Source organism: Stegodyphus dumicola, chromosome X1 (genome assembly GCF_044657685.1).
Source record: "Stegodyphus dumicola isolate Sdum_Otavi_A_Nest chromosome X1, ASM4465768v1".
Lineage (NCBI taxonomy): Eukaryota > Metazoa > Arthropoda > Arachnida > Araneae > Eresidae > Stegodyphus > Stegodyphus dumicola.
This window is the reverse complement of record NC_140780.1, coordinates 245,242,973-245,263,595: the sequence shown is the minus strand read 5'-3', so window position 1 is coordinate 245,263,595 and position 20,623 is coordinate 245,242,973. Positions and strand designations below refer to the sequence as shown.

General features: G+C 33.8%; 1 protein-coding gene across 2 annotated transcripts in view; it reads right to left on the bottom strand.

The window, feature by feature from the left end:
- Positions 1–20,623, bottom strand: part of LOC118197490 (transient receptor potential cation channel subfamily M member 3-like) — a 55,866-nt gene that overhangs the window by 12,688 nt on the left and 22,555 nt on the right. The window contains exons 7-21 of one of the 2 annotated variants that reach the window (XM_035368999.2): positions 19,160–19,357; positions 18,858–19,041; positions 17,517–17,685; positions 17,284–17,428; positions 14,143–14,209; positions 13,823–14,061; positions 12,281–12,513; positions 11,976–12,111; positions 11,188–11,328; positions 10,808–10,888; positions 8,872–9,018; positions 8,659–8,787; positions 3,359–3,634; positions 2,758–2,935; positions 33–168 (exon numbers count right to left, since the gene is read on the bottom strand). In XM_035368999.2, coding sequence (XP_035224890.1) covers positions 33–168; positions 2,758–2,935; positions 3,359–3,634; positions 8,659–8,787; positions 8,872–9,018; positions 10,808–10,888; positions 11,188–11,328; positions 11,976–12,111; positions 12,281–12,513; positions 13,823–14,061; positions 14,143–14,209; positions 17,284–17,428; positions 17,517–17,685; positions 18,858–19,041; positions 19,160–19,357 — 2,459 coding nt within the window. The remainder of the gene's footprint in view (positions 1–32; positions 169–2,757; positions 2,936–3,358; positions 3,635–8,658; positions 8,788–8,871; positions 9,019–10,807; positions 10,889–11,187; positions 11,329–11,975; positions 12,112–12,280; positions 12,514–13,822; positions 14,062–14,142; positions 14,210–17,283; positions 17,429–17,516; positions 17,686–18,857; positions 19,042–19,159; positions 19,358–20,623) is intronic. The other variant, XM_035369000.2, reaches the window with a different exon arrangement.

Sequence of the window (20,623 nt, the reverse complement as noted above, 5' to 3'; positions counted from 1 at the left end):
ATTCTGATAATAAAATCGCATAAAACACATACGTAAAAACCGCGATAAGCATGTTGACGAGCAGTATATTTCCGATGAGCATATAGATCCCAAGTAGGATAGGAACAATCCAAGCATGAGGACTTTGGTGGCAATAAGAAGGGTCCGTTTCGCATCTTGGAAACCTGCCTGATAAAAGAAAATGCATTTCTACAGCAATGTTGACTGTAAACAAGTATCTTTTAAACATAATATTTTGTATTTTGTACACATTAAATTGCAAAATATTTTTAAGTCTATGAAACCTTGTGTATTTGCCAAATGTGAAGTGCAAAATATTTTGAAGTCGGCAGTTATTTCATTAAACTGAACTTCTTATTGATAAAATTTGAAAAGAAAATATGTGGGCTTGCCTGTAGAATATACTATAAATACTTCAATTGAACAAAAAATCTTTTCAAATCAGAAAATTTCAGTTATACAATAAATAACAAAATAAATAATTTTTTTAGCATCTAATAGGCTTTTCGAAGCAGGAAACACGAAAAATCAGCTATGCTTTTGCTGGGATTCGAACTCAGAATCTGACAATTGTCAGCCAGATGCTATTTCAATTACAGCATGAAGACACGCCATAAAAAGGAGAAAATTCCTTATATTCTTCCCCACATAAAAGGCTACTGGGAAGAAGAGGATCCAGTCACCAAATCTAGATGATGGCGAATTATCGTACTCAGCATTTTGATTTCAGCTCCAATTATACAGTATAAATAGGCTTTTCGGCTATTATCATTTTCGGCTAAAAATCAGCTATTACTTTACTGGGGTTGGAACACCGGACCTTCCGGCTGCTAGCTGGATGTGCTTCAAATTACATCCCGAAGTAGATCGAGAATTCACAACTGAACTACAACTACTAAAGAGATTTTGCGAGTACACAACCTGCAGGAACGCGATAAGTCTATTTAGATACGATTCCTCCGCGCTGAATAGGGCAAAACACGAATTGACCCTATGTCTCTGTAATAGGCGGGAGTTGGGTTGTCAAATCCGACACTCTTATTTGAGAAAACAATCTTTTCCTATTTATTTGATCAAATCATTAAAATTCTTTCCTACCTTAGCCTTTCATTTCAGTACTTCACACATTTTTGTCTTGGAAAATGGTTTTCCTTCATTTTAATATATTTAATATTTTTGTCAGTCATGAAGGTATTGACCATGGGTGAGCAATCTGGTCAGCAGCCGACCCAGATTTCCTGCCGGGATGCCCAACAGTTTTTTATTGTTATAAAATAAAGCAAAATTGAGAAATAAACATATTTATTAGATCAGGGTTAGTTTTCAAAAATAGAACTAATAAACTACAAGGAGATGTCTGGTTCTGTGCGGCAAAACGAAATGCAGTGTCGAAACTGATTTTTGCTACACGCAAACAATTTTTCAAATTAACTTCAGTGATTCGTGTTCTGACTTGTGATTTGATAGCCTGCATCTGATTAAAAGTCTGTTCACAAGTGTGTTTTCATATAACGCAATCACCGACAGAGCATGTTTACAAAATGCAGGACATTTCTTTTTTTTCCAAATGTGTTTGGTAGAAGTCCTCCAAACCAACCTGAAGGAATTTCTGTTTTAAATGTGCATCACAACACATTTCACAACGTTCCATTTGTAATTTTCCTGGCGATAAATTCGCTTCTACGGAAAATAGTGTTGCAAATGCACCAAAAAGTACAGTAAAAATGTACAAAAGTACATTTTCAAAATCTTGAAATCAATTTTCAAATTCAAGGTTCAAGTTGTATATCAAAGAAACTTATTTATCGGCAGCCGCTTGTGTCCTGTCTGGTCGCAATAACAATGTAGGAAAATAAGTAAAGATTTTTGTCCTTATCTACTATTCTCAAATTCCAAATTCCATTCGAAATGCGAAAATCATGTTAAACCTGTCATTGATAAATTGATATTTCCCATATAGACCGGCATGAACATCATTTAGTCGTAAACCCACTGCTTGTCTTCAAACTCTGGAATACTTCTTGACTTGCTTTTGAAGAACGATTGTTTTTCTTGCTTCAAATCAAATACTCCATCTAGTAAATCAAACACTCCTTTTAATATTTTGGCATTAGCTTAACCATTTTAATATTGCATAAAATATGACCTAATTATACGACTGAATTCAGAGATCTGAGAAATTCTTGAAACTGGAGGTGATTCAATCCCTTCGACTTTCTGAAGTTCACAGTTCTGAAGGCCATTTTCATGACATGCTTAATTTTAAGACTTGATGAATCATGCAATGAAAATTTAACATTCGAAGTATTACTAACTTTTCAAGCTTCCTTTTCAGTCAGTTTCACTAAGCATGCGTGTTTCCCAACCATTTCTGGAGCACCATCTGTTGTTAAGCCTGGTAAGTTACCCAATTGTAACGATAAACGAAAAAGTGTCGAAAAGTGTTTTTATATCTTATACAAATGTGTTTCCTATTTTGCTAAGCCAGATAAACACTTTATGTTCTGCATGATTGTATGTATAGCCTCTCGAATTATCAGTCATGAACAAAGACTATTGTAATATATTAATAAATAATCTTATACAGTTATATGTGAATTGCTGAATATCTGACAACTGCATTTAAGTTTTATTTCTCAAATACTTTCCTCGAATTTTATGAATTATCAGCAGATATGTTTACATTTTCCTAATAGTGCATGAATTTTATAGAACATTTTAATATAAATATATCCGAAAAAGTCACGCAGATCTTACCGGCCGAGTCTTCATCCAAATCTAACTCTCCAAAGAGATGCCAGTAGGGCAACGAAAATATTTCAGTAAAAACATTCCAAAATGGTTGCCGTTCCCTGTGCAAAAGAGCGACTCTCCCAATTCCATAACACAAAATACACACTGCTACAATGAGGAAAAACACGATGAGGTCTCCTATCTGCAAATAAGCAAAAATCATACATCCGCACAATTTAAATATACTGCCTTAGCATGAAAATACTTCTGAGGTTACATAGATAACTGAGAGGGAAAAACTAGATTTCGAAAAATACACATAATCGTTAATGTTACAAAGTTTGGGCAAATTGCCCGTCTTTCGATTTGAGCCGGACAGCAAAGAACAAAATTAATAACCTCACGCTAGAACATTAAAACTTGTAATATTTTTTCACATTAACGATTCAAAATGAAGTACTTTAAAATGTTATTCAGTTTTCTTTTACATTGCGACAAAATTTAAGTTTCGAAGCTCCTCACTGGAAAACCGCAGATCCAAAACTAAAATATTTTTTATACTTAGAAATATCAAATTAGTTCATTTCTTTTAACTCGTATTATTCAACGGACAAAATATACATACCATTCGCTTAAGAACTATGAGTTTAGGTCCAATGTGTGACATAGTCATGTAAAATTCGTATAATCTGATGTAACTAAGAATGCAACTAAATGTGTAGATGAGATGAATATCGTCTAGTTTTATCCAGTTTCCAATGAAGACAAACTGTGAAGTGAGCCGTATAGAAACTCCAAGGAAAAAGAATAAAACCCACACAACGTCTAACTTGTTCCAAAAGTAACCGTGCAGCCATTCCATCAACTTGTTGTCTTTCGGGTCGCTTGGCTGTTGAATGATCTGAAAAAGTTTACTACAGTTATTATTATTACTTTAAAATATATTTCAGCATAACAAATCATATTATTTAAGAAAATAGTTTTCCAACATTTTTTGGCTCACATGTCTCTTTCAAAGCTTTCTTCTTGGTTTAGCACACATTTCGAATAAACAATCTCTATTATCAAAATTTCTGAGTGTAGTTGTGAGTAAAATTTTTAAAATTTTAAATGTTAGAATGAAAATAAAGGAAATAACTACAAATTAAAATTTTGAAGCTGTGTATTATTACGTTTTTAGAGATATTATGTCATTCTGGTTATACGTGAAAAATGTGCAATGCCCTCGCCGAGACTCAAACCCTGGCCTTCTCGAATGCACGTCGAGTGTGCTTCCAATTACATCACAAAAGCATTCAGAAAAGCGGAAGAAACCTGGCCTTCTCGAATGCACGTCGAGTGTGCTTCCAATTACATCACAAAAGCATTCAGAAAAGCGGAAGAACCCTGGCCTTCTCGAATGCACGTCGAGTGTGCTTCCAATTACATCACAAAAGCATTCAGAAAAGCGGAAGAAACCTGGCCTTCTCGAATGCACGTCGAGTGTGCTTCCAATTACATCACAAAAGCATTCAGAAAAGCGGAAGAAACTACCTTAGAAATTTAAGCAACTAATTTTGCTTTTATGTGACTTATATTATAATAGCAATATTTATGAAAAAGGGACGATGCTCTCTAAACGCTGAAAGTGGCTACAAAAATAAAGCTAGCCCGTTAGAAAACGTAGAAAGTGCGCCGCTGAGCATTAAAATTACAACTTTACGAAGGAAGGCAGTTGGCAGTGTCATATTTATTTTATATCATAACTGAAAGAAAGAAATGTTTAAAATTTCAGGTGATTTTGAGACATAGAACGTTCAGAAATCAGAACTCCGAGCATCAGCTTCTACCAACAGTTCTAGCGTGCAAATGGAATAGCCTTTGAATAATAGCTAGACGTGTTACCAGTCGATGCGGCTACATTTCTGAGCCAGAGTTTATCATACTGTCTGACTAGTAGCGTCGTTCCTGCCAAACTGTTGTTGAGAGCATGCTACGAAGAAGCAGCATCTCTAAATATCAGTGTGAACAATTCCAACACTTTTTTAAGAGATACTATATTTCGATTCATTACGGTACGCTGTAAATCAATGTTTTTGTGTTGAATTTGTTGCAAATTATGAGAGATTATTTGAGGAAACTTACCTTGTTGAAACTCTCGGCGCTGAAACTCTTGCCAAACGATTAACACCATGTGATACGCGCATACGCGTAAGCTAAAAACAGAACTTGGACAAAACTAGTAATGAAGCGTAAATAAAACATGTGACATAAACTTCTCTTCTATATTGTGTATATCTTCTGCTAGTAAAGTGTTGTGCATTAAAATACAATATTATTTAGATGTACCGTTTTGTGATTAGTCAAATATCTTCAATTAATCAAAAAATTCCCGATTTCTCTTTGAAGTATATGAAGAAAGAAGAGCTTCTGAAAAGGTAAGACTTTTTACCTTTATTTTTTGAACGTTTAGTCATGATGTTTTCATCAATTTGGCGTCTCTGCCGAGATGACAGTGAATTAATTGAAGATAATATTGTTGGTTTTATGTATTTTGAATCTGAAAGGCACTCTTATTGAATTCTTAAGATTTTATATGTTTTAATTCAGTAATATGTAGCTAGAATGTATTACTAAATAAAGGAAACGAGATGTTTGAGAATGCGCGGTTTCTAGTACCTAATGAAATATCATATACATGGTAGCGTCAACTAGTCAGCTGACTATTAGCTACTTTTGGCGACTTTATGATGAGCAGTAAACGCGACATATACGATGAGTAGTAAAAGGGTCCTTTTGATGTTGTCGATAATTTTCAAAATCTCGCCAAGGCTGCACCGCATACTAAGATTTTAGCTAATGAAATATCATATACATGGTGGCGTCAACTAGTCAGCTGAGTATTAGCAAATTTTCGCCAGTGAAAACACAGGAGCACTTACAATATTAGGCAAATAATTAGAAGAATAAAATTAAAGAGAAGGGCGCTAAAGTATTGCTGTTTAAAACTGCTGTTCATTAATTTATCATTGCTTTATCCAAAAAGGACACTGTCGATTTGATTCACCACTGGCCAAGCGCGTGAAACAACGAAACACTAGTAGTTCATCCCAAATTCCATCCCATTAGTTGAGCGGGTTAGCTGTATATGGTTTACATATATACAAGATATATATAAGTAAATGTTCCTTAGAAAACCCTTCACAAATGCATTTTCTTATTAGACAGATAATCCAAGCCTATTTTCTTACAATCGACAAATACAGTTCAATGCTTAATAATAAAAAACACTCAGTTTCTATAAATAGCGCAAACGTGCTTCTCTTATCCATTCTATGCAAAAGAGAGAAGGAACGTATTATCACTAAGTTTCCGTCATTTCTGTTTCAATAAATAATACTTACTTTGGCTAATAATAAAAAAATCTGATGTGTACACCACATGACTTTCTTGTACGGAATATTAAATTATACGCTTTTTTCTTGCATTTTATTTACACTTATTAGATTGAATTAAACCTACTTCGCCGACAGCGCATAAACCACAATAGAATAAATGCATTCTTTAAAATTCACTTTGTTTACCATAGCGACACTCTGGCGCTAGGTTTACTTAACAGTATTATATTTCATTCATATTATAACTCTGAATGCACAAAATTTATATCATTTAAAGAATTATCTAATCGTTGCCACATGTTCTATTCAAATACTATAATAAAGCTAGAACTATGTATAAAAGAAATTAAGCAAACAAAACAAAAAAGAAACAGTTTTTCATAGACGATTGAGTATTTCTCATTCAATTAATTCAGTTCTCACTTCGCGACAAGGCATAAATACATAAAAACTAAAAATATCTGTATTAAAAATTACGAAGTAAATCTTAAATACTTATTTCCTCGAAAAAATTCAAGAAAGGATTAAGCATGATTTAATTGGCAATAATAAATGAAAGCGTTATCTTTGTTGTTGCGAAGCTAAGTTTCTCTAGATTGCCAACAAATCCACTAGTCTCCTGTTTCAAATGTAAACATCAATGGCCGCCATCAAATTAGGCTTAGCGGCACTTAAACAATTTTAAAATTGTTGATAATTCTAAAAATATATATACAGATTTACTAAAGGCATAAAACCCTTAACCGGAAGATAAAAACAACATAATTAAATCATTTTTAAAGCAAAAAAATGTACAATTTACAAACATATAAGAGTAAAGAAACTGAGATTACTGAGCTGGGTAACAGAGTGGATATATTTATAAATATATTTATATACGTTTGGCGCGGCCGATTGAAACCAAAAGACGAGGTGCACATCTACATGTTATAGTAGTCTTATATACAAAATTTCAACGTTCTGAGGCTACTCGTTTTTGAGTTATGCGAGATATGTTCGTACGCACGTACATACGTTCGTACAGACGCCACGAAAAATTCTTTTCAGAATTCATTTTAAAGCAGTTTTTTAGTTTTTTTGGAGGAAATCAGTCTTTTATTCTGTCCTTACGTACAGATATCACTCAAAAACATCGTTAAATTGAATTCGAAAGCGGTCAAAGTGGATATTTTCGTTAAAATATGCTGTCTGAAGATTTTCGCGATTACAATACTTCCTTTTTACTTCGTACAAGGAAGTAAAAAGATCAGATATGGAACTATAGTTTCGGTTAATAAGGATATTTGGAATTCTGCTGTTCTAATCAACTTCTCTTTTTTAAAAGTATTACTTTCTAATAAGGTACGCATTCATGCAATGAGTAGAAAATTAATTACGTTAAATTATCATATCATAAATTATATTAAAAGTTTTCGATTTAATGTAATGTTTTTGGGGGAAAAACTTAATTTCACAATCAAGAAGTAATCTGCTCACCAGCGGCCGAGCAGTAAAGTCGCTGAACACTGGTAGTTCGGTCCGAGGTTCGAATCCCGCGAACGGGCTGGCTGCATGGGCGTTTTCGTGGTTTTCCCCATGTGTAACGTGTATACGAGCCAGTTTCCCTTAGAAAGTCCTCCACGAAGGCATCCCTCCCCTTAGGCAGATAGCCCTCGAGGCTTTGCCATAATCACACACACAAGAAGTAATCTAGAATCTTCAATGATATATCTTGATTAACTTACTAATTGAATAGAATGTAACAAAAAAAATTTTTAAAGAAGTATTTACATAATTCATGGGATACAGTTAATCGGATGTCTTTATTTTCTTTGCGAAACTGGAGCACTTAAATCCAATCAGGAGATAGGTACGTGGAAAAGAAAGATAAGAGATACTGAATTCTATCCCTCTAGCTGGTAATATAAAGCACAAGCTGATGGCCAGGGCCTGGTATAAATAGACTAGATCCCTGGTACAATGTCATTTTAGAACCCTAAAATCTCTTTGCGTTGTTTTTGCGAAAGAAAGTTAGGATTGTAAGGAATTACAGTAGAATGAGTTTGGGACCTTTAAAATATGATGCCCAGGCTTGGATTTTGTGAGCGTAGACGATAATCAAGGGCTGCATGTAGCCTTCATTTGTTCCGCACAAATAAAATAATCTATTCCACTACAGTTCAATAAATAAATAAACGAGTTCAAATGACAAAAAAGTCTATTGGAATTTTATTGTACTAAAAAATCACTTTCATGTGAATTTGTTTTGGGAAAGCACGCTCGAACTGTAAAATAACTTGAAGTGTTAATGAAAAATTTCGTAATAATTTATCAATCGTAAGTAAGTAGTCTTACATCATGCAGCAGCATTGTTATAGCTGCTGCATGATTTAGTAGAAAATTTTATTTAATGCTTTTGGATCTGTGATATGTAATTTTGAGGAAGAATGTTGTCAATTATTGATATTATAATACATTATGTCAATAAATGATGAGGGTGAAATGGAGAAAAAATTTAACTCCTTTTAAAGAGTTAACTTTTTTCTCCATTTCACCATAGTAATCTTACCTCTTTTGCAATGTCAAGTATCAAACTAAATGCCCAAACATGAAGGATGATTTCAGGCCAGTTAATGTGTTCTTGGAAGTCAAAAAGTATCACATACGAGAATAGAAAAAGGTAACACAGATAGGAATACTTGAAAAGAAAGAAAAGTAATTATATAAACGAAAATATATTTTCATTATACTCAAGTGACTGATTTAATAAAATAATACTTACAAAAAGCACCATCATTTTTATAGCAGGACAAGAGTAGAAATAGTATATTTTTTTAAATATATTTGGCTCCCTTTCCGCATCGGGATCATTCCTGTACCTCAAATAGCCAATTCCGATGAGTAAAGGATTGAATATTGTCAAACTGAGCTATAAAATTTAAAAAAAGTATACATGTAATGTACGTATATTTCATTAACTAACATTTCAGCTGGCATTTAAATTTTCTCCAATGTCTCAGTGGTATTCCAGGTAACATCGAATAAGTCATTAAAAATATCAGACTAATAAATGCAGTCTTGCATAGTTTGAAATATTATTTGCAATATATTTCAGTAATTGATGTTGAACGGATTTTTACTTTTAAAACTCTGACGAGTGCCTTATATATATATATTTTTTTTTTGTTCTACTTAGGATAAACGGACTAAATGTCTAATTACAATTACGTCAAAGCCCCTTTGTTAATAAATATGAGGATAAAAGTGAAGGAAATTTGAAAATAGAAAATTTGTTTATCTGATGAAGGTCCTGATACAAATGTGAAAGAAAGCAAAGAAAAAAATTTTAGTAAAATCACCTGAGGAATAGAAAACATCCCTCCACTTAAAAAAAAATTTACGTACCAATAATAAAAAAAGCCTCGTAAAATTTCACAAGCATTTGTGCAAACAGTATTAAAACCGAGCATAAATAAATTTTGATGACGTATTTCTTCTCTCTCGCTCACTTCGATGGTCCCAGACTAATTACATATTACATACATTGTCGTTCATGTAAATTAACCGCGAAATGATATAGAACATGCAAAACGTTCCCTGTATCACGGTACAAACACATATCAACAAATTCCAAACAATAATAATAAAACAAAACATTTTAACGCCTAGAATAATATTTATGATTCGAACGGACCGGCAGCGTCATTATACTGCAATAATAAATGTACTTTCACCATACGCTTCCAAATACAAACTTACAGATCACAGGCCACTACTATGTTTTCTTCCAAGATTCTGATAAATGCAAAGAAAGATAGAATTCAATTTCCTAATTCAACCTGACATTCGATGCATCAAATTATAGGCTATAAATGATGCATGATTATAAAATGATTCATATAACTTTCCAATGAATTTAAATATAATAAATAATTTTAATAGAGATTTTGAGAGTTATCTAATAATATAAACGTCTATATCAGTCAGTTTTGTTAATTATAAATAATGCTGAATGGTGTATTTTGCAATAAAACATGAAATATAACATACTCGAAATGAAAAGAAACAAAAATATTGGAGCTTCTTAAACACTCTAAAATGTAAATAAATCCATAAAGGTTACTAAAAATTAAATGAAAATAAATCTTCTTTATACTTATATTTTTAGACAAAAGCCCACTTACTTTGTTTAAGTAATTAACCATAATTCCTTTTCTATTATGTATAATAGTTTGTTTCACAATTCATCAACATATAAAAGGTTTTATTTATTTCAAACAGCTATTTTGTGTGAGAGATTTTATTTAAGTGAATTTTTAATCCGGCTATTAAAAACATAATGTACAAACGAAAAAAAATTAATAAACTTAATAAAAAAGTTTTCAAATAATGATTTTTTAAAATTCGTTTAGAGTTTAAATACTGTTATATGACTTCGACTAATATTATTTACTAGATAAGCAATACCGATCAAATAAAACTGTTTATCAAGTGGGTCATGCTTAAAACTTACTGAAAACCCCCTTATTTTGCACCTTTTAAGTTACAACTCTCAATAAAGTCAGGACGTTTAGTTTAAAACAATTGAACTAAAATCAAATATTTTCATAAGATTTTTCAAACAAATAACCTATATTTGTCATTTTTATGATTTTTAAGAAAAAAGTATTAGGAATTACAATTCAAAAATTAATAAAACGAAAAAAAATCATATATACTTTCAACACAGTGCTGCTTTCTAACTTTCCGAACCACAACTGTTCAGTTAGTTTAATACACGTTTCTGTTGACATAAGAGCCTAAAATGATAATTAAAAATACCATGATTGCAAGCAAAAAGAAATAAAATCTCAAAGAATTATATTTAGCATAATATATGCACTACATTAACACATATAACATTTTTAGTATGCTCCAAAGAAGTAAAATACCTGAAATATGAAATAAAATCAATATCTAAATGCATAAACTTTAGCAATCTAATTCATTGCGTATTATGTTGAATTAAATTGCCTTATATATTTTATTTTAACATCTCTAATAATTTTGCCTATAATTAGTCCTATCTTTAAAGGAAATGAGCAGTTTAAATTCTTACCCTATCATACGCTAATATTGCTATATCCAGCAAAGTCATATTGCCCCAATATGGATCTCTGAAATTTAAAATTTCAGAAGTTTTTTTCCAGTCCATTTTGTCACATTCTTCCAGAACACCAATAGCAATTTTTTCAAACTCCTGTAAAAAGATGAAAAATAAGTATTAAATAAGCAAATCAATTTCTTTTTCATTAATTTTTTTCACATAGTTCCGTCGATTTTTCAGCAATTATAATTTGCACGTAGCCTAATAACTACTTAAAATTTAATCTCTGGATTCGTGAATGTAGTCAGGCGACATATCACTACATCTTACCTCCTAATTAAAGTAACTTCAGTACAGAAAAAGGTTTAAAACAAACCTTTTTATTAGTTCGACAGCCTAACAATATACACAACTTGTGTAATAACAGAAATAGTCTCCGTAATTTGGGAAACAACAGAAACAAACTTAAATTTAAGTATTAAAATATGATATTTAGAAGACATAGAAAACTACAAGTTTTAGAGTCAGACCTTCAAATTACGCGAGTTGTTAAGGCTAGCAAGGATACAGCCGATTCAAGCAATTTAGACCCTAAGGCGAAATGGTATCGAGATGATTAGCGATAGCTGGCCAAGCTTAAACTCAAGAACTCTGTACTTAAATGCATTAACTAACTTGCAGCCTGGTGGGAGCTGACGGGAGTGGACGTAATATTAAAAGCAAAAGGGATGAGCTAACTTGGCTAATAAATATAAAAGCCTACAAATTTAATTGCTTTATAGGCGTAAAAAATGCTTTACCTGTTTCTTATCAACGTAAATAGATTTCTCCTCATTTTCATATGACATATTCAGCCGCCAATACAAAGCTGTCGCAACAATAGACATTTGAAGAGGTTTTTGCGTCTCACTCCAAAAAAACAATGCCATTTCTGTCCTAGGTAATAAAGTTATAATCTGTTTTGTAAATCAGGTATTATCAAAAAGCTATAGAAATATGAAATAAGCAAAAGCAAACTTAATGCGCTGTGTTAATGTAAATGGAATGTGTAACAAATGCAGCATAACCAAATAGTGGATAAACAGAATAAATTCAAAAGCATCACCTTAAAACGATTATAGCCCAAATGAAGAGCTCTCTGAAGGGTTGCTCAAAATGTTCTCCAGATATTCCTGTGGATTCGATTCCTCTTTTACATGTAATATCTTGCTGATAGATATCATGTCTGTGCTTACGCATGAGAAAACCCAAGAAATTGGAAATATCTCGCAGATTGAAATGACGGTCTTTATGAGTTAAATCCTTTAAAACTGCAAGAGCGGCCTCATTTTCGCATAACTGTAAAAGAAAATTTATTTATATTTGAAATATCAAATTAAGCACATTATCAGTTGTACGATAAAATATATCAGTGTAGCAGTAATCAAAGTATTTCTGATTCTTTATGCGAACAAGACTTCATACGTTTTCCAATATAAATAACTAAGTTTATCAACGAATTCTTCAAACCTACACCAGAAAACTAACTATGGCTAAACAGATAATAAAACAGCAAATTAAAGCTTAAGTGGATTAATTTTAAGATAATAGGCTACTGCACTGACTCTCTTCTCTCGTTTTTTCATAAATTCAAATTCTCCTTTATGTACTGAGTACCGAGAAGTATCTCAGTAGATATTATACACTTACCAACATCCACGCATTCTTTGGAATTCCCAAAGGGCCCAAAGCTACGACTGTCGGCTCTTCTACCAACCTTGCTATTAGGGCGTAGATATAAACCGTTGTATACTGATACAGTGGCTCTTGCAAGTTCTCAAATGCGGTGAAGAAAAGGGATACATGGTATCTGTTACCGATTTAAGCCAAGGTAGAGCTTTCTGGTAACAATCTCATCACTGTTCTGCTCACATGCTGTATTTTTTAATGATAGAAAAATATATGATCCATTATAGTGTTGTACATTAACTGTTAAATTTGCTTTGTAAAGCAAAAGTAATCAAAAATATGACCTTACTATTTATTAGTATCTCGTATTATTGGAAATGCTTCTTTTATTTCTTATATAGCACGACAGTATTAAATATAAGGTAACGGTTCGCAGATTAATTTTAATTGAAATTTTTCCAAAATGTTCCCTTTGTTCCAAAATGGCTGGAATCCATTACCCTGAAGAAAGTTTCTAATATTCTTTGTATTCTCACAACATATACTCAAAACATTAAATTGCAACTCGGGATCTAAAATAATGATCCTGAGCTGTAATGCCACTCAACTAAGAAATAATAACATGCTATAAAATTATTCTTATTATCTTCAAAACATTGTGTCATATTTTGCCCAGCTGTGCTCACAGATAAAACTGAAAAGAGACAATAAAAGTATGGGAGACACCAGCGATGTACTATGGTTCAATGGATAATGCCTTCACACTGAAACGAAAATGTGATTAAACTAGTCTTTTCCCATAAAAGAACATAACTTTCCTCTGAACGGTATGCTTTAGAAAGGAGTAATGCTTCTTCACAGCTGCATGGACACATCTCCAACGAAATTCGAGTCGAAATTAAAAAGCATTGCGAAAAATCAGATGACCGCAAACAAGACATATTCTGTCATATTTTACGTAATTTTTGCACATACTTACACATTCATTGTACAGAGTTCGCAGTAGTCCAACAGTCAAATAATCTCTCATCACTATTCCACGTTTTAAAAGCAGTTTCACAAAAGCTGGTTTATTGGTGATCAGTGCTGAAGTCATTGCTTCTTCAATGATATCTAACGGCCACGAACCACAATCTGGAAATAATTTCTTTGCTACGTCCGGTCGATTCCAACTTACCGCTAGCAGAAGTTGATCACGAAGCGAAGCCCCTCTTTTATCTAAAATGTGATAAAAATACTTAGCATCAAAAAACTAGAAATTATAAGTTTTATAAAATTTTAGGTGTGTAATGCACTCACGTTTTATCACAGTTGAAAGAATATGTAAATCTAAGCTCTCGTTTCCGTGTATTTCAAAAATGCTAATCTGAAAATTAAAAATGATATGTATATATATAGCAAATAACAAATTAGAAAAGGAAACTTAAAAATTGAATAATTAAATTAAGTGAAAAGTAATTTTTTTCTAACAAAATGAAATATATACATTTTCTGTTTGTAACAAAAAACTTTTTCATGTAAATAATCATATTTGAAAAGAAGCGGTTGACTTAATACAAGTTGTTTATTTTGGGATAACTCAAATGATGTACATAATTATTTTTGAAATGCATTTTTAGAATTTCGTAGAAAATATCATTATTTGCTATTGTGTGAGTAGATCTGTCAAAAGATTATTTATAAAATTTAAGGTTTAATCGAAATTCAAAAATCTCTGCATATTCATGGAGCTTTGAAGTTCAGTTTAATCATTATGTTAAAATGTATAGGATTTCAAGTTTGGATCTTCATGTTTCAAAAACCGTTATGAATTTATAAGAACATTTTTGCGGCACTTAATTACAAACATAATAGCACAACACTTTGAAATCACTTGTAGGGTCATTAGGTGTTTTTTTTTTTTTTTTTTTTTTTTTTTTTTAAAGCAAGAGACGTGAAAAATGTGCATTTCCCTCACCTTGACTCGAAAGCTGGACCTCTCGAATACGCGTCGAGTATGCTTCCAATTACACCACGAAGGCATGCGGAAAGGATGGAGAAAATACCTTATATACTCCCCCTTTTAAAGGACGACTGGGAATTAGGGTACTCACTCGCTACATCCTCGTAGCGACGAATTATCGTCCAAGACCTTTTAGTTCGGGGGTCACTGAAATGCAAAAGAAGCAAGCAAGAGAAGAAAAGCAAGAAACGTGGAAAATGTGCAGTGTGCTCCCTGGACATCTCGAATACGCGTCGAGTATGCTTTCAATTACATCATTAAGGCATCCGAAAAGGAGGGAGGAAAAAAACCTCATACAGTTATAAAATAAATTATGAAATGAAAATTCATAACGGTTAGTGTTTGAACCAATGGCTATCCATATATGATATTACCAGAATAGCCTGATAGAGCGGAAGAACTTGCGCGATATTTATTCGAAATTTACAATATATATTTAAAACATTTTCTCCATATGCTGTTCCTAACATATCTTCCCAGTTAAAAAAGTAAACCCACTAAATCCAATTAAAAAAGAATTTCCGGCTGCACATTAAAATTCACAGCAGTTATTTTCTATTGCTTATATATTGCCGGACTATCACTACAAGAAACACAGCAGTTAAAAAAAAGTCATGATATTAAAATATCTTCATTTGAAAAATTAACAGCGTTTTGCGTGATAGATTTCCATACTGTGTATTGTATTACATTTTAAATCTTTTCCAGGATATTTCCCTCTTCGCGTTTATTTCCGCCGCAAATTTATTCACGATATGTTCTTACGACATCCAACTGATATCCGCATACAGACTTATTTCATTCAACTATTATCATTGATTTTTACTTGCAAATGTATTTCCAACAACAAGCGTTAATGCTATGTGGTAAACGCCAAAATTCATGCCATAAACTTGAGTTTAAAAAAAATAATAATAATAATGGCGCTGCATTACATTCCATGCTTCGAATTATATTTAACGAAAGGAAGCTTGATTTAAATAAAGCACATCTTCTTCTTTCCATAGCGTTTAGCAGTCACCATCAAGATTCAATGTATCCTAAATCACACGAAATCGTACTTTGCGAGTACTATTGTTGATTCCCCGATGCGATAAGCATATCGAGGTGTTTATCGAAGAAACTTAATAATGATAGCATTAATTAGCAACTTTTTACTATTCAATGGCTTATGAGCCGCTGATGCCCCTGGGACATCAAAGAGCCTCATAAATCAAAAATGCACGAGGGTCAAGTGCAGCAATCGAGGATACCATGAATGCTGCTAATGAGGGGATACTATCTTCCATAAATGTGCCAATCCCTATAAGATTTCGTTCCTATAAACATGGTGTCACATTCTCTGATATTTTCACTTAACGATGTTCTGTTATGGAGCACGCTTTCCGGCCACTTGCTTAACACGACTCTTCAAAAAAGAGTGGACTGGTTGATGATGACACTTGCCGTCAGGCTGTAGTGCATAATGTGCCACGGCAAGTGTAATATCTCCTTTGACAACGCGCGGCGATTATTCTTTATCCTAAGTGTTAACAGTTACGTGCGACGAAAAATTTTCTGCGTTTGCCCAATGCCCAAATTATGGATCATTAGCAACTTTTCTTGACGCTTACGTGCGAATTCCTCCTGATTATGGAAGTCATCTAGTTGCAGCTGATTTCATCTTCAGTTGTAGTTGTAATGCAGTTTCATACTACAGCTGAAGGATCAGCATTAATTGTTAAGCGATTTCATCCTACAGCTTGAGATCTTGCAAGATCCCAAATACCAAAAACTTTGGCAAGCTCGTGGCTCTTGCATCTTCCCAAGCGTTGCCAATACCGTTCATTATTATGCTGTTGAAGTTTCTACTTGATTTGCTAGATGGCTTACACAAGACTCTACCAACAATTGCTTGCCTGCTCTCGATCGGTTAGACTCCTAGTTTCCTACAAAACGTCGCACGAGATTTATTAGCGTTGTCATAGTCATTGTACCTCAGCATGTTTTTCATGCGTTTTTGCGTACGAAACTGTCGTAAAACTAAAACAGATGGTTCGCCGTTCAGGTAAAACAATTTCAACAGAAATGCCTTATCAACTAAATTCAGTCATAGTAATTCGTTATTAAAATCCGTGAACGAAAATCAGTAGAAATAAAATTGCATTTCTGAGAGTGAACGGCTTCTTTTGTAGGTAATCTCATTCACACGTGTTATGCTTCTTACAGTGTAACGCCAAATATCGGTGAAATTTTGAATTTTTTCCCGCTCTCCTGTTGCTTTTGCCGAAAAGAAATCTGTAAACAACACATGAACATTTCTCTCGAATTTCGAAGTTGTTTTTGGTTCACCAAGTTTTAAGAGATTAATTTTAATTCAGCATAATAAGAAATTATTCTCGTTATTTGTTATAAAAAACAAAATAGTTAGATTAATATTTTGATAAATTAAAACGTACCAGGTGTTTTTTCTTGCAACATTTGTAAATGTCTTTTATTCTAGTCTCAATCACTGCTGCACCGTTTTTTGTGTGTTTCTTAAAGTACGCATTCAGCATATTTCTAATTAAATCTTTGTCCTCTTCCATTGCCATTCTTTCACATCTAGTTATTGCAATAAAATAGAAATAAAATTGATGTTAATAAATTAATAATAAAAAGTAAAAGCTTAAAGTTATAAAAGTTTCGTTACTTCGAACCAGATGCACTGCAACACGAAATTGCCACTGCTATAATATCAGCTATATCTCCCGATCCACAACATAAAAGTACAGGAATATCTTTCTGAAGGCAAAGCAATATTTCATCTATGGAATCTATGTCCCCTCCAAGAACCAACAGTATTGATGGAATAGCTAAACCTAAGAGATAAAACATCATAGATAAAATTGCAATTTTATTCAAATTGAATATCTTTATGACAAGCGAACTTTAACCTGAATTTACGATTTTACATTAAATTACTTACATTAAAATTTGAATATTTATCTACTCTTCTGAGATAAAGTTCGATTAAAATCGATGAGTCAGTATGTTTTAAATAATAAATGGAACATACCAGATAGCTGTTACTTTTTTACCTTCTTGCAGAATAATACCCGAAATACTTAATTATTTTAGGAAGTTTCGCAATTTGAATACATGCGTACATACATACCTTTACAACATAAATTCCTCATAAGGGAGCTTACAGAAGGTGAAACGTGAATTAGGCAGAGCTGGGTATTTCTAATAATAATTAACCGACTTCCATGCATTTTAATCATTATGTACTAAAACGAAATGCGCATTTCATTTGGAAATTAATTTGCCGAATTCCATATCCGCGTTCTTCTGCATGCATTGTCCTTGAAAGTTAAGGAAATGCCAAATGAAATAATTATCAAAACGTAATTGACGGAACAACCCCGAAATTTCACAAACATGTGCTTGTATTTAAACATGTGCTACATGTAAAACAATAAATAAGCTATATAGAATTACCATAGTTCAGAAAAGAAGGTATAAGGTGAAAGAACTCATAAGATGCAATATATATCAATATTCATAACATGGACTTACAAACAGAATGTTTGGTGCATTGACATTCACAGGAGAATGCTGACATTCTCCTGTTTAGGTCTTTCACGGTATCGTGTGTAATACATACTGAGCAAATTTGAACCAACGAAGTCAAACCCGCATATTACTCTCCTAGAAGTGAAATGTAAAACTTTTCCCCTGCAGTCAAATCTGAGTAAACCCGAAAATTTCCAATATAACATAAGCAATTGTGTGAGTCAGTTATTCTTGAGATGCCACTAGTTACAGAAATAATTTGTTATGGCCCAAAATATCTAGTCTTCTTCCATTGTTGCCCAGGGATACTAAAAGGTCGAACACCTCAGATAAACAGACATTCTCGTTTTAACAGGTTTTGCAGATACTGCATTATTTCACGAAACAAAGGTTTACGTTAGACCTGCATATTACCAAATATATTTGATCATCACCCATGGCATATCTTAGAAATTCTCGTAGTTTTAATTATTACCTTCTTCCTCTTTTGAGGATGAAATCTTATGCATAAGCTCCACCCGAAATACTTCCGTTCCTTTGCAAATTCTCTTTGTGCCGTCATCCACAAATAAGAAATGTGTGTGTCCAGGATTAAGATAGGCTCGTCCACTTTCTAATTTATGATGAGGCTTAACTTTGTATCTCGAATAATGCATTTCCTGGAAAGTAAACAGAAACGAACATATTTCATATCTTATTATATTTACTATAACTTAACAATTATAATGAATACGAATTGGAAAGTAGAACTAGCTTTATAGGAATATTTTCATAAACCTTGGGATCGGTATTTATAAGAAGATCATTATTTTCCACACATCCCCATTTAGCTACTCCAATGCAATTTATACCATGTATCATTCTTTCTTTCATAGACACCAGATACTGCCTTTTCCTTACAGCATCGCCCACCACTTTGACTAGCCCGAAATTGAGTCCTCCTGTGAAAAGCCAGGCATTAGCAGTCAGTAGCGCCTGAAAAGATAAAAAAAGCAATTTTATCATGTGACCAGATAAACCTTCATCATTTTCTTTTCTGTTATAAGCAATTTAGCATGCTATAGATTTTTTCAAATAGTAAGCCAACTGATTCTGCACCGAATCACATACACTGGTGTGCAAAAATTAAGGACGAAGTCGAAAAATTAGCATATCAGCTGAACGAAGAGGCAGAGCGCACAGAAAGACCAATCAGGAGATTAAGTAAGGTGATGTACGGTAGCACATGCGCAGATATGCAGGTAGACGTAATGGGGGAGTGTCTGAGTAGTATAAAGCATGTTGTCGGTGTAAGATCAGTATTTCTGGCAAAGAGATTGCACGCCGTATAGCAGTTAAAATCACACCGAGTTGCTGCCTCAGCGAGAAATGGCGAATAATCAATCTGTTAGACGACATCTGGATGCTTTTACCCGAGGTCGAATCATTGGGAAGTTGGAGGAAGGCCGCAGTGTGACAAGTGTGGCTGCAGAGATCGGAATTGCTCACAGCATCATTTCACGACTTTGGAGACAATTTCAAACTACAGGAACAGCTATTCGGGGAATAAGTAGTGGTCGTCCACGAGGAACCACACCCGCAGATGACCGGCATATTGCCTTACAGGCCAGAAGAAACAGGCGGCGGACAGCGGGAGAACTCGCTAGGCACACGACACAGGCGACTGGACGACCGATATCGCGTTTTACCGTGGCCAGAAGACTGCACGGTGGTGGTCTGTTTGCACGACGCCCTGGACAGTGTGTACCTCTAACGCCTGCCCATCGGAGAAGGCGTTCTCTGTGGTGCCGGGAACACCGGAATTGGAGAGACAATGAATGGGGACGAGTACTCTTTACAGATGAGAGCAGATTCAGTCTGAGTAGCGATTCTCACCGCATACTTATCTGGAGAGAGCGGGGAAGCCGCAATCATCCCTCGAACATCATTGAAAGGGACAGGTATGGAGGTGGCGGTGTTCTCCGTTTGGGGAGGCATCATGCTTGGTAGTCGTATAGACCTTCGCATCTTCGACGCAGGTTCAGTCAACGGGACCCGTTATTGTAACGATATTCTTCTTCCATATGTGCGTCTTTTTAGAGGCGCTATGGGTCCGCAGTTCCTTTTCATGGACGACAATGCACCATGTCATCGCACAGTAGCTGCCAAACAGCTCTTAGAGAGTGAGGATATTGAACGTATGGATTGGCCGGCACGATCTCCGGATCTCAATCCCATCGAGCATGTATGGGATTTTCTAGG